We start from the raw sequence: 24,029 nt of genomic DNA on the forward strand, positions 1-24,029 counted from the left end.
AGGGCTTACGTTGGATGAGCTTCTTCCAAGGTGGTCCTGGGAGTTTGTACTGTACCATTCGGGTCCGGTGCCGCGCAGGAAGCTTGGATTAGCAACACCAACCGTCGAGGTGGAACTGCCCGTTCTGCTCTGTCCTGCAGGTGGCTTTTTTGCACCTGAGTAGAGTCTTTCTTTGTAACCAGTTGTAATTTCGTGTAAAATCACGATCTCGGGGCTGAGCCAGTTGAGATCGAGCAAAAATTTAAATGAAAAATAATGGTCACTGGACGAGGCTGAGTTGTTTCTGCTACTGTCTTAAATTGGCCTTTTGCCAGAAATTAGGAAAAATTAAGTTGACAAAAAAATAGAATAAAGAAAAATGACGAAGACAAAAACACTAGACAAGACGACACTAAGAAAGACGAGACAACACTCAAGAAAACTAAAACTCCAACTCTGAGACAAAGGAACTGAATTCGCTGGTATAACTTGGAGAAGAGGGTGGTCTTTTGAACTCCAAGAACCAATGAAAAGGCTGTTCCAACACTAAAACTGATGGGTCGTCTTACGCTATAGGCATCTGATGAATATGTATGTGGTGTCGGGTTCATTGCTGATAAAGAAATGAAACAGAAGAACAACATGGAGAAATAAAATTAGTGTGATCCTTCGTATGGTGGATACCTTACAACAGTTGAGGAAGATACAGCGTTCAAAGCACATTAAACCTTCAACATATATTTTATATCTAAATACCTATCAACCTATCTAAGCATGCATACAAGAGCAGGAGTACATTTATTTACAATATTTAAAAGGTGTATGCATGGATTGAGGTAACAGTGACCAGAGTGTAACGTGGAAAACTGGTGATGGTAATGATAGGGATTATGGCAAAGCGTGTAACATTGATATGAGGAAAACCGACGTGCAAAGTTTATTCAACTTTTAATCGATCACTTAGAAATCACTTTTCGTAACCCCCCCCAAACTCAAAGTTCATTAATGCTTTATTTTTGATGGTGGTCACAGAAATGTGAAATGTGTCTCTGTAAAAGGGAAAATAGAGCTTTTAACACTGTCTGATATTGAGATGTTCAGGAACATCTGTGTTGAGGATGGCCCTTGGAATGTTCTGCAGAGAGATAACGGTTGTAAACCTGGCGCTGGCCGCCAGTGGTACCAGTCCCTGCCTGGAACCAGGTCGTCAGAGAAATCTTCGGAGTGGACTCCCAACTGAAAGTGTTCTTCCTAGAGCGGGTGTTTTACGGCTTTAAGATTTTAAATAGGAGATGGTCGCAGAGAGAGAAGCATCACAGCCAATCAGGAACCACCTTTAGTTCCTCCAAACGTGGTTCACGGAAGGCCATGCAGCAATAAATTCCAATTGTCCTGGAGAACAACATTAGGTCCAGATGTGGCACTACAACGGTGTGGATAGACAACGACAAAGTTGAATTTCTGCTTCAAGTTACTTACTTACTATCTCTGCCATCTTTGCATCGTATCCACAAAAGCTTTTGCGCTAATGACATGAAGGCGCAAAAACGCCCAGGAATGCTATGTTATTTGATGGCAGAAGGTTGTCGTTTATACATAGCATAAAGGCAAAATAAGGGGGGGCCATGTTACTTTGGTTGGTCACCAGCCACCTGGTCCACTACACCAGGTCCAAACGGGAGGACGCCGCCACCACATGGACTACCTGCACTCACTGCATGGTTCCACACCCAGCTCCACCCACTGCTCTGCCTCCAGCTCCGCCCCCAGCTCCGCCTCCTCCCAGGCTCCAGGGGAAGGTTAACCTGCTGGGTCTTAGTACAATCAGATTACTCCATTAATGGCGGTGACGTCAGATTTCACGCTTGGTTTCATGTTCTGTTGTAGAATGTAACAAACTTTGAGGAGTTGGAAATTGTAAAATGATTTGCAACCTTTCTGCTTCCTGTTTGAGCTACTGTGACTGTGTTGAACCTTCTTCTTTTTCTCCTCCTCTGAGATTTGATGGATCAGTTTGTTCTTCTTGCTTCTGTCTGAACCGTGCTGCCCACTCATCTCTCTGCCGTCTTTCAGCTGCTATATTTATTCTTCTTTTTCTTTACTTTTCTTTTTCTCATTCTTACACAGCTTCGAACCCCAATTTGCCCCCCTTAACATACCTCGATCCTCGCGAAATTTTGCACGCAGGTCACAACGGTCCCTCTATCTCCGTCAACCCATACGCATTGCCACATGGAATGTGCAAACACTACAACGCACTAGGCACGCCTCCTTTCTGTTGCATGAACTGTCCCAGTATAACATGTCGATTGCTGGAATCTGCAACGTGAAAACGTGACCACAGCGACATCTGGAGGGCCCAAAACGACAACAGCGGGCTGTATGGCGTTGCTCTTGCTATGTCAAAACATGCGCGGAAATGCCTCATTGGATGGACCCCTATCAATGAAAGACTGCCTGCTTCAACCACCAACACTGCAAACTAACAGTCATTGTTGCCTATGCACCAACAGCGGTAGCCAACAATCTGGCAAAGAATGCTTTCTACAATCAATTACATCTGGTCATTCAGCAGGTTCCTCCTCATGACATCAGCATTGAGCTAGCCGATTTCAATGCCACCAGCTCATCGGATTCCCGCGGCAGCCAGACAGGTAACATCGTTGGCCCGCAATCCCCAGATCCTAACACCAACAATAATGGAGACCGTTTCCTGCATTTCTGCCAAGCAGGAGGCCTATCCTTTGGACACGTTGTTCCCCAGGAAGAACATATACAAATGGACATGGTACAGCCCTAATGGAAGAACCAGGAAAGTCCTTGACCACATCCTCATTTCTAGCCAGTGGAAATCCAGTATCACCAACTGCCGTGTGTACCGTGGAGACCAATTGGGCAACACAGATCACCACTTACTTATCGCCCAGTTGAGATTGAAACTCAAGGCCACCACTCCCAAATGGGTTCAACCCCAGCTGAGAGCATCCCATCTCCTTTCACAATTAAATATCGTTGCCAGGCTCCGGAGTACAGCAATCTATGTGACAATCTATGAACAAACTGAGAAAAAATATAGAATATAAAAAATATGAGATATCTGGAGGTAGAATAAAAATAAATTGAGTAAAATATAAATAGTATAGACTCTATAAACAGCGACGAGGTGGTTGAATATAAACAGTATTAACAGAATAAACAGTGTCCAGGTGGTGGGGTATGTAGGCAGTATCGTATAGACAGTATAGAGAGTATAAATAGTATAAAAGCGATGAAGTGGTGTGGACTGTATGGTCAGAGAAAAATGTTAAATAAATGTATAGAATAGAGCACTTGCAGGTGTCATCAGTGTAATTAGTGGCAGCAGGGAGGTGGGGGGTTAATTGGTGTTTAGCAGTCTGATGGCCAGGGGGAAGTAACTATGAATCTGGCTGTTCTGCAGTGGATGCTGCAGAACCTTGTGCCAGATGGCAGACGGGAGAAGAGTCCATGGTTGGGGTGGGTGGGGTCAGACCGATTCCGGTGGGCTCTGGAAAGTCATCGGCTATCTGCAGTGTCTTTGATGGCAGGAAGCGGGGTCCTGATGTTCTTCTCCGCTGTCCTCACCACCCTCTGCAGAGGCTTCCAGTCCGCAGTTCTGCAGCTATCACAACAGTGATGTGCACCCCCAAGAACTTGGTGCTACTCACAACTTCCACAGCTGTGTCATTGATGAGGAGGGGTGTGTGGCTACCCCTACCATCACCTCTGTGTTTGCATGTTCCATCTCCAACAGATATGGTACCCCAACAGAAGAACAACTCACTGACTGGAACCTCCTCGTTGCTTCAGTAAACGAGGCAGCTCGGTCGTCCTCGGCCCACACCTGGGAGCCCCTGGATATCCCCTAGCACACTGGAAATCATCAACCGAAGAGCTGCACATCTTAAGGGCGATTTAACTGAATATCGCCGTCTTAATCACATCTGCAACACCGTGATCCAAGAAGACCGAGAGAGATTCTGGCAAAGCAGAACATCTGGAAGCAGCTGTTAAAAACAACGATATCCACGTTTACCATACCCTGCGACAAGTGAAAACTGGCTGTTACCAGAGGACACACCTGGTCAAAGACACACATGGCAGTACACTCAACACAGAGGAAGACTGTCTCAACAGATGGAAGGAGCACTTCAGCGATCTTCTGCATAACCTCCTACCTCAAACAGACCCCACTCTCACCCTGGCAGCCGAAAACACGAGTGCGAACCCCAACTGCAATATCAACCTCGTCACCAAAGAAGAGGTCATACAGGCTCCGTCAAAACTTCATAATGGCAAGGCCCCCGTTATCTGCAAAATCACAGCAGAAATGCTGAAAACAGGCAGTGATCACACCATTGACTGGCTTACTCACATTAGTAACAAGGTCTGGATAACTGAGCACCCCCCCTGAGGACTAGATCTGAGGGGTGATCCTTCCCTTCTGGAAGCACAAGAGTGACGAACTGGTGTGCAGCAACTACAGAGGAATTATGCACCTCTCCATCCCACGAAAGATGTTCACCCACATCCTCCTCTCCCGGGCCCTACCAGCCATCAGAAGTAAAAGGCGCCCCCAACAGACGGGCTTCATGCCAAACCGCTCCACTAAAGACCAGATTTCGGCCCTTCATCTCATCATTGAGAAGTCCCAAGAATTCCGCCAAGACAGAGTCTATTGTTGGATCGCCTTATTTTCTAGTGTCGTGCTGACGATCCGTGTGTTTAATGAAGAGTTTTAGGAGAAGAATGCTGATTTTATCTTTACGACGCAAATTCAGAATACAAGTATACAGAGCTCTGGGTCGAGTTCAAGCCTAATATCAACAAGTGGTATCAGGTCCTGAAGTCTGACTGACTCTTTGTCCCCTGGTCAGTCTTTTTAGATAGAGAAGATCCAGTTGTTCTTGCTGGCGCGCTCAGATAACATCCTCCTCTGATTGGCTCTCTGGTCTCCTCATCCCAGTCTCATTGGATGTTGCTGCTGCCTTTGTTCGCAGATGTAGGCTGAGGTCCAAGGTATAGATGCTTGGTAGAGAGATGCTGGATCCTCTCTCGGCCAGGTACTGTGGGTCACCTAAGGTCACTGTTTTACGATGGGTGCATTCCTATCTCTTCTCTTAGGTATCATGTTACTCTGCACAGAAGTAACATGATATACAGTATGTTAAGCATAGATTGCCCATCTTTAAGAATACATTGACTATAATTATGCATATTTATATCAGTGTCTATATAATTAGGCACAAGCATCAATTTTAAAGGTAATATTATCTTCATGACCTGGAGGCTGTGGCTGTGTCTCAATTCAGGGTCTGCATCCTTCGGAGCCTGCATTTGAAAGGAAGTTGCGTCATAGCACTGCGAGAAGGCCTGTCCCAATTACCGAAAATCCAAAGGACACTCCAAATGCGTACTCGGAATGCGCAATACTTCTAGCCGATTCCAAGAATACACCGCTACTATCCTTCGCGTCCTTCGGTATCCCAGGATGCTTTACGTGCTGCTGCAAAGCATCGTTGGGATCCTGGGAAGTCAGCCTCTGGGTCAAGAGTACCTTGCTGCAGAGAAGATGGCCGACATGGGCGCCGCCATACATCCAATCCATGCCAGAGGTCGATGCTTGAAGTTAGTTGTTGTTGTTTTTGTTTTTTTTACCAAACTTATAATAAGAATTGTGCAATACAATTCAACATAGCAACAAAAACTATTGCCAGGGGGTTACATACATAAAGGTATTTTTTACAGTTTGCATTATTTAAAAAAATCATTGAAGAGAGCACAAGATTCAGGATCTTGATACCTTCAGACTTTTGGGAATTGGGAAAAGCCTTCGCGCAGTGCTATGACGCAACTTCCTTTCAAATGCATGCTTCCAAGGATGCAGACCCTGAAATGAGACACAGCTTAAGTGGGCCGCACTCATTCGATGAAGGTGAAGTCAGCGAGTTGAGGAGTCGACACACAAACACACAACTTTATTAATTCAGCGTGTAAAAGACTAAATGCATTTTAAATACTATAATTATCTATGTTTTAATCAGAATATTAAAACTTCTGGTCGTCATGCTCCTACAAAACCAGGATGTTGACGTCTTTCAGCGAGACCTGATACCAGTCTGATGTGTGTGCGTGCGAGCGTGTGTGTGAAGCTGATATTAAAGTGGTGGTGGTGGTGCTGCTGCTGCTGGTGATGTCTGAGTGTCTCCTCCACTTAGCAGCATCACAGCTCAGCCAGCAGGAGGTCCATCCATTTGTCCGTCAATCCGTCCTATCAGAGAACAGGACAGCGCAGTGGGAGTGTCCGGCGTGACGGGGATGAAAAGAAGCACACATGGAGGCACAAGTGTTCATGAAATATCAGAGTAGTAACAACTGCGTCATTTTTCTGATCAAGTTTATGTGTTTGTAGAGCTCTGGACCTCCCGATTGTCCATAGTCAAAAAGTCAATAAATCAATGAGTCCATGAGTCAATAAGTTAATGAGTCAATGAGTCAATGAGTCAATAAATCAATGAGTCAGTGAGGCAGTGTTCTTCTGCACCTTCACTTCCTTCACTTCCCAAAGTTACCCTCAGCTACTCCTGAGTCTCTCTCTGTCCATGACTCCTTCAGGCCAACACACACACACACACACACACACACACACACACACACACACACACACACACACACACACACACACATCCTTCTTCACAGTGTGTGCATGTGGTCCTCTGGCTGCAGCTCCAGCAGAGAGCGCCGGTCCGCTGCCCCCTGCTGGTTGCTGTGGGCGGCACCTGTTCCCTGAACGGGCGCCAGGTCTGCCAGGTCCTGCTCCCGGCCCCGCCCCCAGCCCTGCCCCCACTCTGCACCCAGGTGGGTGCTGATCTGGGAGGAGCTGAGGCTGTTCATGTAACCTCGGACCTGGGCCTGGTAGTTCTCCAGGGACGTCTTCCTGAAGCTGCAGGAAGTGGAGACATCACACACCTGATGCTGAGGGGGAGCGGGTAGCAGAAAGGAGGAGGGGAGATGGTGGGGAAAGGGAAGGGAGGGTGAGAGGGGAATCAGGGGTAGTTGAGACTCACGTCCTGAGTAGCAGGGAGGACAGCAGCACGGACAGCGAGGAGGCGGCCATTGCAGCAGAGCCCATCCAGGGCTGCAGCACCAGGCCCAGTGGCAGGAACACACCTGCAACCAGGGGGCGACACAGAGTCAAAGAGACCACCATGACTGCTAGACTGTATATTATATTGGAGCTCATCAGATTATATGGCTTATTAAAATATACTGTGCCATTGCATTATTACTATTATTTTTATTTTACTGATATTATTATTAGCATTGCTGTTGTTATTATTACCATATATTATTATGGGATTGTTTCATGTTCTGCATTCCGTTCTTTGGAACTAAATATATTATATCTTAACACGATTAAGACTTCCTGACAACCCTGCAACCTGCGCTGTTACCCTGTGACCCTGTGACTCCTCTCACCTGCAGCCAGGGGGATCCCCAGCAGGTTGTAGACAAGAGCGAAAAGGAAGTTGATCCGGATCCTGCGGACAGTCTGGTGAGAGAGCTCAATGCTGGCCACCACGTCCAGGAGGTCGTTCTGCGCCAGACACACACACACACACACACAAATACACACAGGTGAGATCATTATTCCCATTTCTTTATATCATTTTAATTCATATATTTTTTTCTCTAGCCCACCCACATGCGCCCACACACCGCTCCTACCGAAACCCCACTCACCCGTATGAGCACGATGTCGGCGGCCTCGATGGCCACGTCGGTGCCGGTGCCGATGGCGATGCCCAGGTCGGCGCAGGCAAGAGCGGGCGAGTCGTTGACCCCATCGCCCACCATGGCCACCCGGAGACCACCAGCTTGCAGCTGCTGCACCCAGGACACCTTGTGGGAGGGGAGCACCTCAGCAAACACCTTCCTGATGCCCACCTAGAGTAGAGAGACACACACACACTCACACACACACACACACGCAGGGACATGGACACATACACACACACACACACACACACACACTCTTCAGTCAACCAGAAATGACACACGATAGTATTCTAGGGTGTGTGTATATGTGTGTGTGTGTGTGTGTGTGTGTGTGTGTGGGTGGGTGGGTGGATCAGGTGACCCCCACCCTGCTCCCCACCTGGGCAGCGACGGCCTTGGCAGTGCGATGGTTGTCCCCGGTGATGAGCGCCACTTGCAGGCCCATCCTGCTCAGGGTCTGAACTGCCAGCGCCGCCTCTGGCTTCACCACATCAGCCACCGCCAGCATGGCGCTCAGCTCGCCTGGGGAGTTGGGGTGTGAAGGAGTTTTCACATTATGTACTTTAAGTCAAAGTATGGATACTTGTGTTGAAGTAGTGATGCAACATTTGTGGATAAAATAATCACCTTCTAAAATATGATCCACTTTTATAATAAACTACATAGCAGCAGAGCTCAAATAGCTCCGCTTCAAGCTATAATAGTAATAATGAAAACTAAGTGAGTGACTTTGAATGAATTTGTATCTTTGAAACATTTTTAACAGTTATTTAGACATATAAAGTTTTGTTTTGGCGACACGGTGGCGCAGTGGTTAGCGCTGCCGCCTCACAGCAAGAAGGTCGTGGGTTCGATTCCGGGGCCCGGACCTGGGACCTTTCTGTGTGGAGTTTGCATGTTCTCCCTGTGCCAGGTGGGTTCTCTCCGGGTTCTCCGGCTTCCTCCCACACTCCAAAATAAAACATGCATGTGAGGTCAATTGAACATTCTAAATTGTCCGTAGGTGTGCATGTGCTTGTGAATGGTTATTTGTCTCTATGTGGCCCTGCGATGAACTGGCCACTTGTCCAGGGTGTCACCCTGCCTTCGCCCTAAGACAGCTGGGATAGGCTCCAGCAGACCCCCATGACCCTGACCTCGGGACTAAGCGGGTATGGAAAATGGATGGATGGAAGTTTTGTTTTGTATATTTTTTCTTTTTCAGTGGGGCAAAAGAGTATTTGGCAGCCACCGATTCTACAAGCTGTCCCACTTAAAAAGATGAGAGAGGTCTGTAATGTTCATCATAGGTAAACTTCTATCTGTCTGTGAGAGACATAATGTAAAAAAAAAAGTCCATTAAATCACATTGTATGATTTTCAAATAATTGTTTTGTATAATCGTGCAGAATATAAGTATTTAGCTCTTACAAACAAGCAAGAATTCTGGTCCTCACAGACCTGTTACTTCTTCATTAAGAAGCTCTTCTATCCTACACCCGATACCTGTATCAATGGCATCTGTATGAACTCAACTGCAACCTCTCCACCATGGCCAAGACCAAAGAGCTGTCTAAGGGCACCAGGGACAAGATTGTACATCTGCACAAGACTGGGATGAGCCAATCTACAATAGGCAAGCAGTTTAGTGAGAAGAGATCAACTGTTGGAGCAATTATTAGAAAATGGAATAAATACAAGATCACTGACAATCTCCCTAGACCTGGGGCTCCATGCAAGATCTCACCTCGTGGGGTACAAATGATCTTGAGAACGGTGAGGAAACAGCCCAGCCCAAGAACTAGTCAATGACCTGAGGTAGCTGGGTCCACACTAGCAAAGGTTACTATTAGAAACGCACTACATTGTCATGGATTAAAATCCTGCAATGCTTGAAAGGTCCCCCTGCTTAAGCCAGTACATGTCCAGGCCCATCTAAAGTTGCCCAGCAACAGCCCCAAAACATCACAACTCTGGCACTTATAAAGAATGAAAAAAAGAATAAATGAAATGAAAGATCTGAATGGAAGAATGGGCCAAAAGACCAGCAACAACGTGTGCAAACCTGGTAAAGACCTACTGGAAACAACTGACCTCTGTCATTGCCAACCAGGGTTACATTACAAAGTATTGAGGTGAACTGTTGTTGTTGATCAAATACTTATTTTCTGCACCATAATACAAATAAATTCTTTACAAATCATACAACGTGATTTTCTGGCTTTTTTCACGTTCTGTCTCTCACAGTTAAAGTGTACCTATAATGAACATGACAGACCTCTCTGAATTGTTTAAGTGGGACAACTTGCAGAATCGGTGGCTGCCAAATACTTTTTAGTCCCACTGTATATATATATATATATTTTTTATTTCTTTTTTAATTCTTCTCTTTGCATTGTACAATGTATAAGGATAAATGTAGGATATGTAATGTAGGATCAATAAAGGCATTCTTTTTCATCAACACAAAAGTAAATTGCATGTTTTTCCAATGTAAGGAGTAGAAAGTAAACATATTTGTGAACAAATTTAGGGAGACAAAGTAAAAGTTGTCAGAAAAATAATACCCCTAAGCAAAGTACAGATACCTGAAAAACCTGCTCAAGTACAGTAACAAAGTATTTGTTCTGTGTTGTGTGTGACGGTCGAGGCTCTCTCACCGTCTATGGCCACCAAGATGGCCGTCTGACCTTTGACCTCGTGGCTGCTCATGGCAGCGTCCAGGTCAGCCGGGACCTCGAGGCCGTTCCTCCTCATCCACTCCCGGTTCCCAATCAACACAGAGGAGGTGGGTGGGGCCTCTGTGGGGGAAAGGAAGTGACATCATCCCTTATGCTACTGTCCCGACCTACTACCTGACCAGGTGAGTGGACCTGCCTGGGGGTGGGGCCTCCAAGACTCCTCCCACCTCCAACAGGCTGCTCTCCTCTGTGGTCGCCCCCGGCAGCAGGAAGGGGTCACCACCAGGGGGCAGCAGCAGGTGGTCCACGCTGGAGACCCTGCAGCTAATCCCACAGCCCGGGACTGCCTGGAAGTCCTGACACAGGCCCAGCACGTCCACACCCAGCTCCTGGTGGTCACAGGGGGAAGTACTGGTATCTGTGCTTTACTTGGGTATTTATTTTCCTGACCACTTTGGATTTTCTACTTTCTGTTTCTTACGTTGCAAATACATTCTGGTTACTTTTGTGTTGAAACACTTTTACAAGATACAAATTCTGTTCAAACTAATTCACTTGTGATCATCCCTGATGTTGTAGCTCTAAGCTAGCTATGTGGAGTTCAGTAGTTTAATATAAAACTGGGTCATATTGTACGGGGAGGTTATTTCAGAGGTCAGTACGTTTTCAGTTCAAAGAAAAATAAACATGTAGAAAATAACAACAAATTGGCTGGTGTTATTAACTGTGTCAACAGCCCATCAGTGGCTGGCCGTGTATTTCACGCCTAGGCCATTAGTGACGGCGTCATATTTAGTCCACCCTACGGCTTGAGAATCCTGAGAGAATCACACTTAGACATTACATCACCTTCATATAGGTCATATAGTTGAGCAAAACGTCGTTTCCGGAGCACTTAAATCATGATGAAGACTAAGTAACGAAGGCCACTGATACTGCCAAAACTTACAAAAAAGGCAGATTTTAAGACATTCCACCAAAAGAGAAGTCCACCAAAACTACACTAGTCCAAACGTGTCCAATAAACTGCGCACTGTTTCGTATGACAGACCAACGAGAAGATAACAAAACAAACTATTGAACTATTAAATTATTAAACAATTGAACATGTTGGGGAAGCTGTGCGCTCAACCAATCACAGAATGCGTACGTATGGCAACGCAATTCGAGATCTGATTGGCTATCGCAACTAACTGAAGTCCATTCACTTACAGTGGACAGTAGCCTGCTATGCCAGTTCTGTTTACCAAAGGCAGATTTCATGGCACCTGGCAACACAAACTAGCTGAAAATATGATTGGATAAAAACTGTACCGTTATATACAAAAATGGCAGCAACGCAACCAAGTGGATGTTATATGATGTGAAAAGAACAGACTATGAAGAATAACTTGATGATCATATTTAAGGAAAAATTCACTTTTCCAAGTAGGCCAGCAGAGAAGGCCTAGCTGGCCCTGACGGCCCGTCACTCCATCCCATAATATATCACTGGTCAGAACTGTACAGATTACAGTTTGGTTGAGCTGCAGTAGTATTGAGAGTAGCAAAATGACCAAGCTCATCAAGATCTCCGACCTCTGACCTCTGGTCACTTCAGTCCAGATTATTCTGTCACAACCTTTTCATTTTTGCAAATATCATGCAAGTATCTGTACTTTTACCTGAGTACGGGATGTAAATACTTTTGCACCCCCAGCTGGCAGACTCATAGGTCACAACAGGGTCAAAGGTCACCACAGGGTAAAAGGTCAAAGTGGTCAGTACCTGCCTGCAGTGGCGGGCCACGGCCAGCCCCAGCGGGTGCTCGCTACAGGCCTCAGCCGAGCCCACCAGAGCCAGTATCCTCCTCAGAGGGGCCCGGATCCCCCACAACACCAGGACTCGGGTCACCCGGGGGACACCCTGAGTCAGGGTGCCTGTCTTGTCAAACAGCACCGCCTTGATCTGACCGACACACAACCGCCAGCCATTAGTGTCTATTGCATTGATTAACTGATTGATTTTATTGATCTATTTATTTCACTGATATATATATATATATATACATATATATATATATATATATATATTTTTTTTTTTTTTTTCCTTGAAACGGTCAATTATTTAGATAAAATAAATTTGACAGTTCATTTACATCATAGGAAGTATTTTCTCCTGGCCAGTCATAAACTTCATCATCATTTTGTACATTTTTTTTTTCATGGAAAAACGAATGAAAAGATTTTACAGAAACATAATGGAGGTATTACCATTCATGTCCACCAGGCACACTTGTGTGTGTGTGTGTGTGTGTGTGTGTGTGTGTGTGTGTGTGTGTGTGTGTTTGTGTGACCTTGTGGGCCATCTCCAGCGGCTCCCCCCCCTTGATGAGGAGGCCGTTCTGGGCGCCGACCCCAGTGGCCACCATGACGGCCGTGGGCGTGGCCAAGCCCAGCGCGCAGGGGCAGGCGATGGACAGAACGGTGAGGCAGGACTGGAAGGAGAACCGGACTACCACCTCGGCCTTGGAGAGGGAGGGGCTGTAGCCCTGTAGGAGGCCCAGGGGGTGAGGAGTGGGGAGGAGGGGGTGGAGTGGGGAAGGAGGTGAAGGCGGGGGGGGCGGGGGGGGGAGCGGGGAGTGGGGGGGAGTAAGAAGAAGAAGATGGTAGTGGAAGAGGAGGAGCCACAGTGAGAGATGGCGGCCCCTGATTGGTCCCTGATGGACGCCCTGGCTTGGCCGAGGGCGGTCCTACCCACCAGGAAGTGCTCCTCCACCAGCTGGTAGTGCAGGAAGCCGACGAGCAGCCAGCCAAGCAGCGTGAGCAACGACGTCAAGACGATAAAGGGCACGAAGTAGCTGCTGAGTCGGTCAGCCAGCTGTTGAATGGGAGCCTGGACATCAGGGGGCGACACCATCACTCACACACACATCATCACCTTTCTCATTGTCAGCACTGCTCACTGGTCTCTTTTTTTATCTTTTTTATCTTTTCTATTTAGCTAACATATTTGTTATTTTCCAAATGTTACTGTTTTTTCTTCAATAAAACTTTCGTGATCACACTTTTTTTTCCATTTAGTTACACTTATTTAAATTAGACTCATTTTTATATATCTACACTAGAAGCTGTTATTACCATTCACATTCACATTTACATTTACTAGCTCCTGAGCGGCCGGTGGCCACCAGGCAGCACCACTGCTCACCTTGGAGGTCTGAGCCCCCTCCACAAGCCGGACAATGTGAGCCAGCGTGGTGTCGGCGCCCACCAGCGTGGCCTCCACCAGCAGGGCCCCGGGGCCATTGATGGAGCCACACATCACCTGGCTGCCCACCTGCTTCCTGACAGGCATCGGCTCACCTGGGGGAGAGAGAGGGCCTGAGGAACTGGGTCTGGGTCAGTACCAGGTTAGGACCGGAGGGATTGGACCAGGACCAGGACTAAGACCAAGACCAAGACTTGAGGGACTGGGTAAGGACCATGACCAGGACCAATACTAAAACCAAGATAGGACGTGAGGGACTGGGTCAGGTCCAGAACCATGACCAGGCCAGGACCTGAGGGTCAGTACTAGGACCAGGCCAGGACCTGAGGGACTGCATCAGGACCAGTAACAGACCAGGACCAGACTCAGGACCAGACTGAGGACCAGGCTGAGGGGGTCAGCAGATGAAGCCCCTCCCTCACCTGTGATAAGTGACTCGTCGGCCGTCGAGCTTCCCGCCAGTACTTTCCCATCCACCGGGAACTTCCCCCCTGGAGCCACTCGGACCACGTCCCCCCGCTGGACCAGCTGGACCACCACCTGCTCCTCACTCACACACACACACACACACACACGTGGTGAGTCCCAGCAGCACCGCCCTGCTGGAAGAGTGTGGACGGAGCCTGGTCCACCTGGTAATGCTGAGGTCCGGTCCCAGGGTGACCAAGGTGGCCTCGGTGGCCTGCAGGGACATGAGACTGGCCAGAGCCTCCGAGGTCTTCCTCTGGACCATCATGAGGAGAGCAGGTGAATGCGGAGACCAGGTGAATGTGGTGAGCAGAGCCTCCACTCATAACAACAACAACAACAACAACAACAACAACAACAACTTTGGACCTGAGATTGTTTTATGAGGTCAATGTTCAAAGCGATGTTCAAGGCAACTGTGTGTGTCTGAGTCATATGAAACTGAATCATCTGAAACTGTCATAACTGAATAATTTGCACCCCCCTCCCTCCCTTCCTTTCTCCACCTCACCCCCACATCCCCCACTCCACCCCCTCCTCTCCCCAACACACACATACACACACACACTCCCCTCACTTTGGCCAGGTTCTCCAGCCAGCGGCCCAGGGCAAGGAAGACGAAGAGCATGGGCGGCGTGTCGAAGAAGGTGATGGGGCTGTGAGTAGCGCTCTCTGCCACGGCCACCAGCAACACCACGCAGGAGTACAGGTAGGAGATGGACGTGGCTAGCACGATTAGCACGTCCATGTTAGCCGTGCGGTGTCGCAGCGAGCGGTACGCTTGCACGTAGAAGTATCGGCCCCCAAACACCTGCAACCAGAGCCAGACAAGTCTTTGAGTCACTGAGTCTGTCTAACAATGAACACAACTTGTTTGGTGATAAAGGTTTTTTTTTGTTTTTTTGTTTTTTTTTACAGTTAAATGCATTTAAATTGTTGGATAGGGTCAATTTCAAAACTGCTCAAATCATCTTTAAAGCAAGAAATAATTTACTTCCGGGGAATATTCAGAAGGTGTTTTTTTTTACAGAGAGGGGGTTACAATTTAAGATTGGAAACTTCGTATTCACATTACAACAAAAAGTCTGTGCATCACAATCTGTGGGGTCAATTTATGGAATGATCTGGATCTGAAACTCAAGCAAATCAATAGCATTGTACAGTTCAAAAGGATGTATAAAAGGGACATTCTTAGCTGTAATCAAGTGGAGGAAGAGGGTTGTTAATTGCATTCATGTTATTATTAATATTTTGTTATTATTATTATTATTATAATTATTATTAATAAGTTATTTTAGTGATTAGATCAGAAATAGTAATTCATATATTAGTGGTTTATATGGGTTACATATAGTTATGTGGGTAATATACATGTATATATTTAAATACATACATATGGGCTGAAATATGTGCCACCAGAAACTGAATTTGAATCATTTATATTTGAATTTGAATAGCTAAATGCAAATAATTGAATTAAAAATTTGAATTTGAATCACATAATTTGAAATTATATTGTTAAATTTGAATCATTGCATTGAAAAACTGTGTTTAAATAGCAAAATTTGAAATTGAAATTCAATAAAAAATTGATTGTCACTGAAAATCCAACTGTCTAGACATCTTCACATTCAGTTCTCACAATTCAAGTTCAGTTCTCAAAATTCAAATTCGCTCCTCAAAATTCATTTTCAATTTACTGTGACAGACATCCGGGTGCTTGGAGGATGAAGGGGAAGAGCAATCGAGCTCAGATACACAGGACTCCTCTTCGGCCAATCAGCACTTACTTTTGTACACTTACGTTGATGGACAGGTGTCGTGCCAAGGCAGTTATCCCCGATAGAATTTGTATCCCCTGGCCGCGGGAGCGCGCACACACTTCTATGTTTCGGTTTCAACGAAGTACATGCGCAATATGTAATTCATTGTTTCAGTGTTGGTTTTATCAACAACGTTATGCTACGGACACATGAGACATCTATCAAGAATGTTTCATTCTGCTCTTTCTGACGTGTTGTTGAAGTGTATATATTAGTTTAGTCAATGACGTTACGCTACGGACACAGACAGTTTTCCAGAATGTTTTTATTCCGCTGTCCTCTACGTGGTGTTGAAACTTATATGTGTTCAATCAACGACGCTTTACTACGTACAAATTAGACATTAATCAAGAAAGTTTTTATTACTCTGTCCCCTACGTGGTGTTGAAGCTTATATTAGGCTATTCAGTGTACTGCATTGGCAATGTCGTGTCTATTTCCTCCAATGTTATAATGTACCACGTAGGCTAGACGATTACTTACACTGTGAAATCACCATCAAAATATTGTTGGAAATGATTCTGAATTTCCTCTCCAAAAATAATCATAAAACATTTCATCATATACCCGCTTGTATTTATTGTGTTTTTCACTGCACAAAACCATAAAGGCACTTAGACCAGGTGTGACTATGTCTAGTCACACTGGACAATATGGAGAAGATTCTTCTCTCCTAGCTGAAGTTACAGGGGAGATACTTATTATATCAGACTGTACAGACGGGTTGCCATAATAAGTATCCCCCCCTCCTAAACAAACAGATGTTGCACTATCAACTTGTGCTTTATTTTGTAAGTATTTCAGGTCATGACTAGTCACACTGGTCAATATGGAGAAGATTCCTCTCTCTTAGCTGAAGTTACAGCTAAGCTAAGTTGTGGTACATTATAGCATTGGAGGAAATAGACACGACATTGCCAATGCAGTACACTGAATAGCCTAATATAAGCTTCAACACCACGTAGGGGACAGAGTAATAAAAACTTTCTTGATTAATGTCTAATTTGTACGTAGTAAAGCGTCGTTGATTGAACACATATAAGTTTCAACACTTCGTAGAGTGGACTTGCAGCTGAACAGGATCATCAGGCTCCAATCTGCAGGAGCAGTTCTGAGTGGAGCTGAGTGCAGCGCCACCTGCAGGCGGGTTCCTTACCTGCACAGGTGTGCAGAGCAAGAAGAAGGCCAGGTTGAGGATGGAGAGGCCTGGCACCAGGTTCTGCTCCTCCGGCATGGAGCCCCCGTGCTGAGAGTCCATCACCATCATGTAGATCATGAGGCCCATGACGGGGAGGCCAAAGACCAGGCTAAGCAGGAAGGAGTTCCTCCACCTGGAGGAGCAGAAGATCCAGCCTCTCATTCTAGTCACCTTCATCCCTCAACAACATCAGTCAGCGAGGATTCTGAACTGAAAACCAAATACTTGCTGTTGAATCTCCTCAGAGTGGTCCAGGTTGTTCTTCAGGCCCGTCTGCTCCAGGGTGGCCTGGAAGCCCAGAGCCTGGAGGAGCAGCAGACACACGATAAGGGCCAAGATGTAGAGGAGGAGGAGGAGGATGAAGCAGAAGCTGGCTGCTACTTGGATGATCCTGATGATGTCTCGAGGTCCGACGTCTCCAGGGTCAAACTGGACCTGGGCCTTTTTGGTAGCCAGGGCGACCGAGGCCTTCAGGACCCCTCTGGTGGCCAGCAGCCTCGTCTCAATGTTGTGGACGCAGGAGGAGCAGGTCATCCCGGAGATCTGATGGTGCAGAGGGGGAGTGGGTAGAGTCTCTACCGCTGACCACCGACCATTTAAAGCAGAGCACGGACTCACAGTCAGGTCCAGCTTGCCGGGCTCCAGCGCCTGGTCCTCCATCAGCTCGGCGGTGAAGCCCAGATCTTCCAGCAGCTGAGGTACGGCAGCGGCGGTCAGGACCTCTGGGTCGAACTTGACCTCGGCCCTGCCGGCCATGAGGGACACCAGCACTGACAGGATCCCTGGAGGACCAGCATCCTGGTGTCATAATGGAGGTAGACCTGAGCAAGTCCAGGTTCTGCTGGGACTCACCTGGCTGCTTCAGGAGGTTCCTCTCGATGGAGGCCACGCAGGAGGAGCAGGTCATCCCCCGCACACTGACCAGGCACCGCTGGCCTCCAGCCTGCTGGACCTGCTGGACCTGCTGCCTGGTCCTTTTGGACCAGAACAATGTCCCTCCTGGAAGGTCCGTTGGTCCAGGAGCTGCAGGTGGGGGCTTCTCATGTTCTTCATGGGTTTGACATCCGTCTGGAAACTCTGGAGGAAGAAGAAACTGGATCATCTGAAAGTAAATCATCTGAAACTGTCTGAATCATCTGAAACTTTGTTAGACGCGATCAGCGGGAGGAGCAAAAGTGAAAGCTAAAAGCTAGTTGCAGCTAATCTAGTCCAACCCTTTGCATTCTTGTCATTCTTCTGCTGCTACTTGAACGTCCGGCCAGTGTTGGTCCACTGAAGTGGGACTGGATATAGAGTGAAGATGATTAATTAGTGGAGGAGTGGGAGGACCTGGTCCTGGACCAAAGGGGGCGTTGTTAATCTGCTAACTCCACAACAAGTACCTTGCTAAGGAGGACAGAGCTGTTCAAGGACTCGCTGGAGGACTTGCTGGGCAGGTTTCCAGGGCGACCAGCAGGTGGCGCCGGCAGTCACCCTGGTCACCCTGGACACCCCGAGCACCCCCCGTAGCAGCAGCTGTTCCCAACAGGCGATGCTAACCTGTTAGTGACGCGTGGAAGCCCACGTCCTCCACCACCGCCTTCAGCTGCTCTGGCCCTGTCAGGCTGGGGTCAAAGGTCACCGTGGCCGTCCCCTCACTCAGCGACACCAAAGCAGAGCGCAGGCCACCCACCCGGACCAGTCGCTCCTCCACTGCCTGCACGCACGAGGTGCAGGTCATCCCCCGGATCCAGATGGTGGCACTGTGAGAGGACCCGGGGTCCCAGGTGGGTGAGGGGTCCTGGGTGGCCCAGGGGGGGTCCCGCCAGATGTCCAGCTCTGGCCCGGGTGGGTCGTCATCCAGCACCATGGCACCGAAGCCCATGTCTTTGATCTGGTCCCTGAGCTCCTGCTGCGTGACCACCAGGGGGTGGTGCAGGACCAGGGCTGCAGCGTCCCGCAGGGACACCTGGACCCTGGAGACCCCCTGCAGGGAGCCCAGCAGGTCCTGGATGGACTGGACACAGGACTGGCAGCGCATCCCCTCCACCTGGACCCGGACCCCACACTCCACACCGAGGCCCATCATCTGCAGCTCCAGCATCACCTGTCTGGGGGAGACCAGAGCAGGGTCATATTCCACCGTCAGGAAGCCAGTGGGGGTCACAGCACTGCAGGTCACAACCCCGGTCAGGCTGCAGACCCTACTGGGGACCTGCTGGACATGCTGAAGCTGCTGGGGGGAAGCCAGCAGCCTGAAGGTAGTGCTGCTGGAGCCGCTGGGGGTCGAGTCCAGGTCGCTGTTGTAGGCCAGGTTGGTGAAGCCATGTGACCCGGAGTGGGTGGATTCCTGAGAACAGAGCAGCAGTAGGGTGAGACAGGTGGGCGGGACTAGTCAGAGTCCTGCACATCACATACCGCTCACGCCCCTCGTTAATCCGCCAATGTGACTCGGCTTAGAGTTGAGAGTCCTCAGAGGACACAAAGATGTCTGCCGTTGCCACGGCAACCCAGAACACCGTCTGCTACTGCCTTCACCCAGACTGGAGGACCAGCACCATGTCCGGGACCAGACCAGGACCATGAAAAACCTGGACCCGGGCCACATCTCCTGGTCACAACCAGGTCCCGGGCCAGAGCCAGGGACCAGGTCCAGGAACAGTTCCAGTTCCAGGTCCAGGACCAGGTCCAGGGACCATGAAATTATACCTGTTATTATATAGGTCATTGGTTTCCTTTAGATTACTGGTCGTCCTCATTAAATCATAACTCTGTGACCATTTAAGACAATTCCAAGCGCCTGAAACAAACGGTAAGCAGAAAACCTTTTCCAAGTTTAAATTTCTGCACATTGGACACACCAAAATAAATTGAAAAAGATTATTTTCTAAACGCTAAAAGCATAATTAATTATTGCCATCGTATGATAGTCTGATGTTTACTGAAATGGTCACATGTAATGTAAAAAACACATAGTCTCACGTGAGGGAAAATTAATAAGTGTCCCACTTAGTTTGAATTGGCTGAAATAAAAGACATATTCATTCATTCATTCATTTTCCATACCCGCTTAGTCCCGAGCTCAGGGTCACGGGGGTCTGCTGGAGCCTATCCCAGCTGTCTTAGGGCGAAGGCAGGGGACACCCTGGACAAGTCACCAGTTCATCGCAGGGCCACATAGAGACAAACAACCATTCACACTCACATGCACACCTACGGACAATTTAGAGTGTTCAATTGACCTCACATGCATGTTTTATTTTGGAGTGTGGGAGGAAGCCGGAGAACCCAGAGAGAACCCACGCAGACACAGGGAGAACATGCAAACTCCACACAGAAAGGTCCCAGGTCCGGGCCCCGGAATCGAACCCACGACCTTCTTGCTGTGAGGCGGCAGCGCTAACCACTGCGCCACCGTATTGTCTTCTAAATTGTCTTCTAAACATTGTATTCTAAACTATAAAATGACATTTTGATACCAGGCCTAGCCTGACGCCAGGGGAAGAGTAATTTCCCCGATATCAAGCTAGGCGATGCTAGGGACGCTCGATGCCAAGCAACGGCTTGTTGCTGGGACATGAAAGATTTTTTTCCAATGCCAGGAGAAGAGTAATTGTCCCGATGCCGCAAAAAGGTGATGCCAGGGAGGCCTGATGCCAAGCAAAGGCTTGATGATGGGAGAAGATAGAGTTGTCCCGATGCCGTATGAGACAATGCCACAATAGGTGTAGACTGCTGTTGAGTGGGAGTGTAGAATTATCGCAATTGATTATAAAGATAAAATCCTCATGAAGAAGTTTAGAAGAAGCCTTTATTAATTCCATTATTAATCCCACATTGGGGAAATGTTACTTTGTTTGTTATTTTTCAAAGTATCTTTCTTTCTTTCCTTCTTTCTTTCTTTCTTTTTGCTTGTTTCAAGTTTATTTGTCATACAAATGTGGGGTAGTTTCCTGTTTGATTGATATTTTACTGTGCAAGTTGCAGTGTATGGCACAGTAAACACTGATTGAGAATTCCTGCACTGACACAGATCTCAAATAGTTATGTCAACAAGGGGTTCGGAATGGATTAAAAGGGGATATTCTAGTTAAGGTGTTACAGAAGTGGGTGAATTAAAATGAGTGAATAGATTGGGAAGACCCTCAGTGATCAAGCACAAAGAATAATAGACTCTGAGTAGTTGCTTCTTGATCGCATCCTCACTTGGGCACTGTGCCGTTCAACCTCACTGAACAACACATGCGTGTTGTTTTGATAGTGTGTGAATAAAATGTCACAGAGGACTGTGGATAAGTGGAAGGATTTTAAGTCTTGAGCAGATCACAGCAAAACAGCAGGAGGCAGGAAGAATGCAAAGAGGGGAGGCAGAAAAATCTGTGAAAAAGGCAGAAAAGTTCTTGGACAACTGGCAATGTTTTTAGGAGAAGTAAAATTCTCCATCCAATCTCCGTCCTCTGCAACTGATACATCACATGCCAGTAAAGACATTGACTCCTCCGCAGACTCGGCAATCTGAACAATAAAAAAATGATACAACACAATCAGAAAGAACACCTGACGAAACTTCCACTCCCTCCCCTCCTCCCTAATGCAGAGGCACAAGCTAAGCTGACAGCAGCACTCATTTCTCCAGTGAGGATTTAGAAGAAGTGCAAAGAATGTTGGGGATCAAGCATACGTTTGGTGCAGTTTACCATCCAACATCCCAGGGACTAGTTGAAAGGGCCAATTGTACTATAAAAGGATTGGCTATAGTCTGTGCAGACACACAATTTACTTGGGTTGAAGCCCTCCCCATATTGCTATTTAACCTGAGATCCACCCCAAAGGCAACAATTATTGTCAGCCCACATGATATTCAGACAGGAAGAAAAATGCCCTGTCCATTCACTACAGTGCCAACAGACACATCACCTGTATTATTACAGTATGAGGATTTGAGTGAGTATGTTAACTAACTGAATAACACTGTGATGTCTCTCAACAGGTCATGGAAACTCGCCACAGAATAGGACCACAACACATTTCCTGTTCAATAAACTCAATTTATCCTCCCCTCAGTGGAAGGGACCTTACAAGGTAGCAGAAGCTACATCTCATTGTGTAAAGGTGTTGGTGTGATCACAACTGACCCGACTGACCGAACGGACCTGACCAAAGACCAAATTGACCTACCTGACCAGGAGGCGAATGATCAGCTGGCTGCAGACACTGATGCCACTCCTCCTGAAAATGACTGACCCCCTCAGAAGACTGGGTTGTAGCCCAGCAGGGGCATTATAATTACTTCACACAACATGAGCCGAGACGCACTTACTGGTGCACACAAACAACTGGCTGCAACATCGCTAATGACATATCAAAATAGATTAGCTCTAGATTTCCCACTCGCAGAGCATGGTAGTGTCTGTTCTCTCTTTGGACCAGATTGGTGTGAGTATCTACCAAATGACACAAGTCCTGATGGGTGCTTCGCCGCTGCCCTTAATCGTCCGACAGCCATGTCTGAAGAGTTGGCAGAACACTCAGGCATTGAAAACCCATTCATGACCTGGGTAGGTAAGACTTTTGGTCAATGGGAAGCCTTGGTTACCCCTGTATTCATCTCCATTGTGGCTCCTCTTTATCAAGTTCTTCTGTGTTTGTTAGCTGTGAATTACACACCAACATCGGGGCTCACACTGATGCAGATCCTGCGTGAGCTCTGTCACCCGAGTCCAGCAGTGCTTTACTTTACCTGTGACCAAAATAAATACTACATCTGTAAGCTGAAAATGTTTCCGGTTTGTTCCTGGGCTTCCAACTAAAAACAAGCCACCGGAGGAAGTGGTGTGTGTTTGTGTGAGACAACAGTGATGTTCAAAGTGCAACACACACCATAAAGTCCAGAGTGATAACTTGATTTCTATCAGCAGGAAGCAGGAAGCGACAGACAATAAACCTCAACTGATTTTTCTAAAAGTCAACAACAGGAAGTGATGTGGGTTTTGACAGGTGGCGGCGACGGCGAGGAAGTGGTGGAACCGCCACACTATTGACCATCTGACTCCAGGTCTGTGACGTCACAGACGCAGCGGGACGTCAGGGAAGCGGTGATTTGCAGTGACACCGTCCCACCGCCAGAAGGCGCTGAACATCACAGCCACGGTGCTCCGGTATCTTTATTGTCCCGCTAGTGGAGGACCAACTGCAGATCAGACACTTTGAGACACTTCAAAAAGATCAAAGATGTTCAATCAATCTGAATGGCTATAATATCAGTCCAGTTCAGAGTCACTCAACAACAACAACAAGCTGCTGGTGATAAAGATGACAGAGTTCCTCAGTCCGGCTCCTGCTGAATCGACTCAATAAGTAACTGACTCACTCTGCTCAGACCTTCTGTTGAACTCCCTCCCTGATTGGCTAATCTGGTTCTGGTTCTGGACTGGATGTGTCTCCTACCTGGTTCTCCGGAGGTCCGGAACCTGTGGTTCCTATCCCGCCGCGGTCCCGCATGGAGATCCGGTCCCAGGCGGACCGGACTGGACCGCCCCCCGAGTTCGGCAACATGGTTTTGGGCTCCGACACCGTCCGCTTGCACTGTGCTGGAAGAAAAGGAGCGGGCAAAAGTCCGCGCGCTCCCGCTCCTCCGCGAGATAAGGGGAGCGCGCGGCGGCCCTGTGAGGGATGGAGGTCACATGCGGGCCAGTTTTTTCCCAGGAAGTGACAACAGGGACGCGACGGCGCCCCCTGGTGGTTGGCTGCGGAACCGCAAGCAGGCACCGCCCACACACACACACACACACACACAATATCCAATGACTGTCGCACCTGTCAACAGGTGTCAGGGCGTAGGCTCATGCACTCTCCCATGCTAAGCTAATTAACGGT

The 24,029-nt window shown here is 47.7% G+C and overlaps 1 protein-coding gene across 1 annotated transcript; it reads right to left on the reverse strand.

The window, feature by feature from the left end:
* Positions 1-6,501: 6,501 nt before the first annotated feature.
* atp7b (ATPase copper transporting beta) lies at positions 6,502-23,870 on the reverse strand. Its single transcript, XM_076042069.1, is given in 21 exon segments — positions 6,502-6,940; positions 7,065-7,167; positions 7,477-7,594; positions 7,741-7,944; positions 8,156-8,298; positions 10,416-10,584; positions 10,616-10,825; positions 12,204-12,383; positions 12,772-12,966; positions 13,176-13,310; positions 13,626-13,780; positions 14,108-14,235; positions 14,318-14,409; positions 14,731-14,964; positions 17,133-17,307; positions 17,404-17,477; positions 17,556-17,717; positions 17,793-17,956; positions 18,027-18,251; positions 18,714-19,503; positions 23,601-23,870. Coding segments are annotated over 21 exon segments (4,014 nt in total). The 5' UTR covers positions 23,709-23,870; the 3' UTR covers positions 6,502-6,690.
* Between the last annotated feature and the right edge of the window lie 159 nt (positions 23,871-24,029).

Source organism: Nelusetta ayraudi, unplaced genomic scaffold, assembly GCF_046127955.1.
Source record: "Nelusetta ayraudi isolate G7.1 ecotype Tasmania unplaced genomic scaffold, CSIRO-AGI_Nayr_v1 ptg000004l, whole genome shotgun sequence".
Lineage (NCBI taxonomy): Eukaryota > Metazoa > Chordata > Actinopteri > Tetraodontiformes > Monacanthidae > Nelusetta > Nelusetta ayraudi.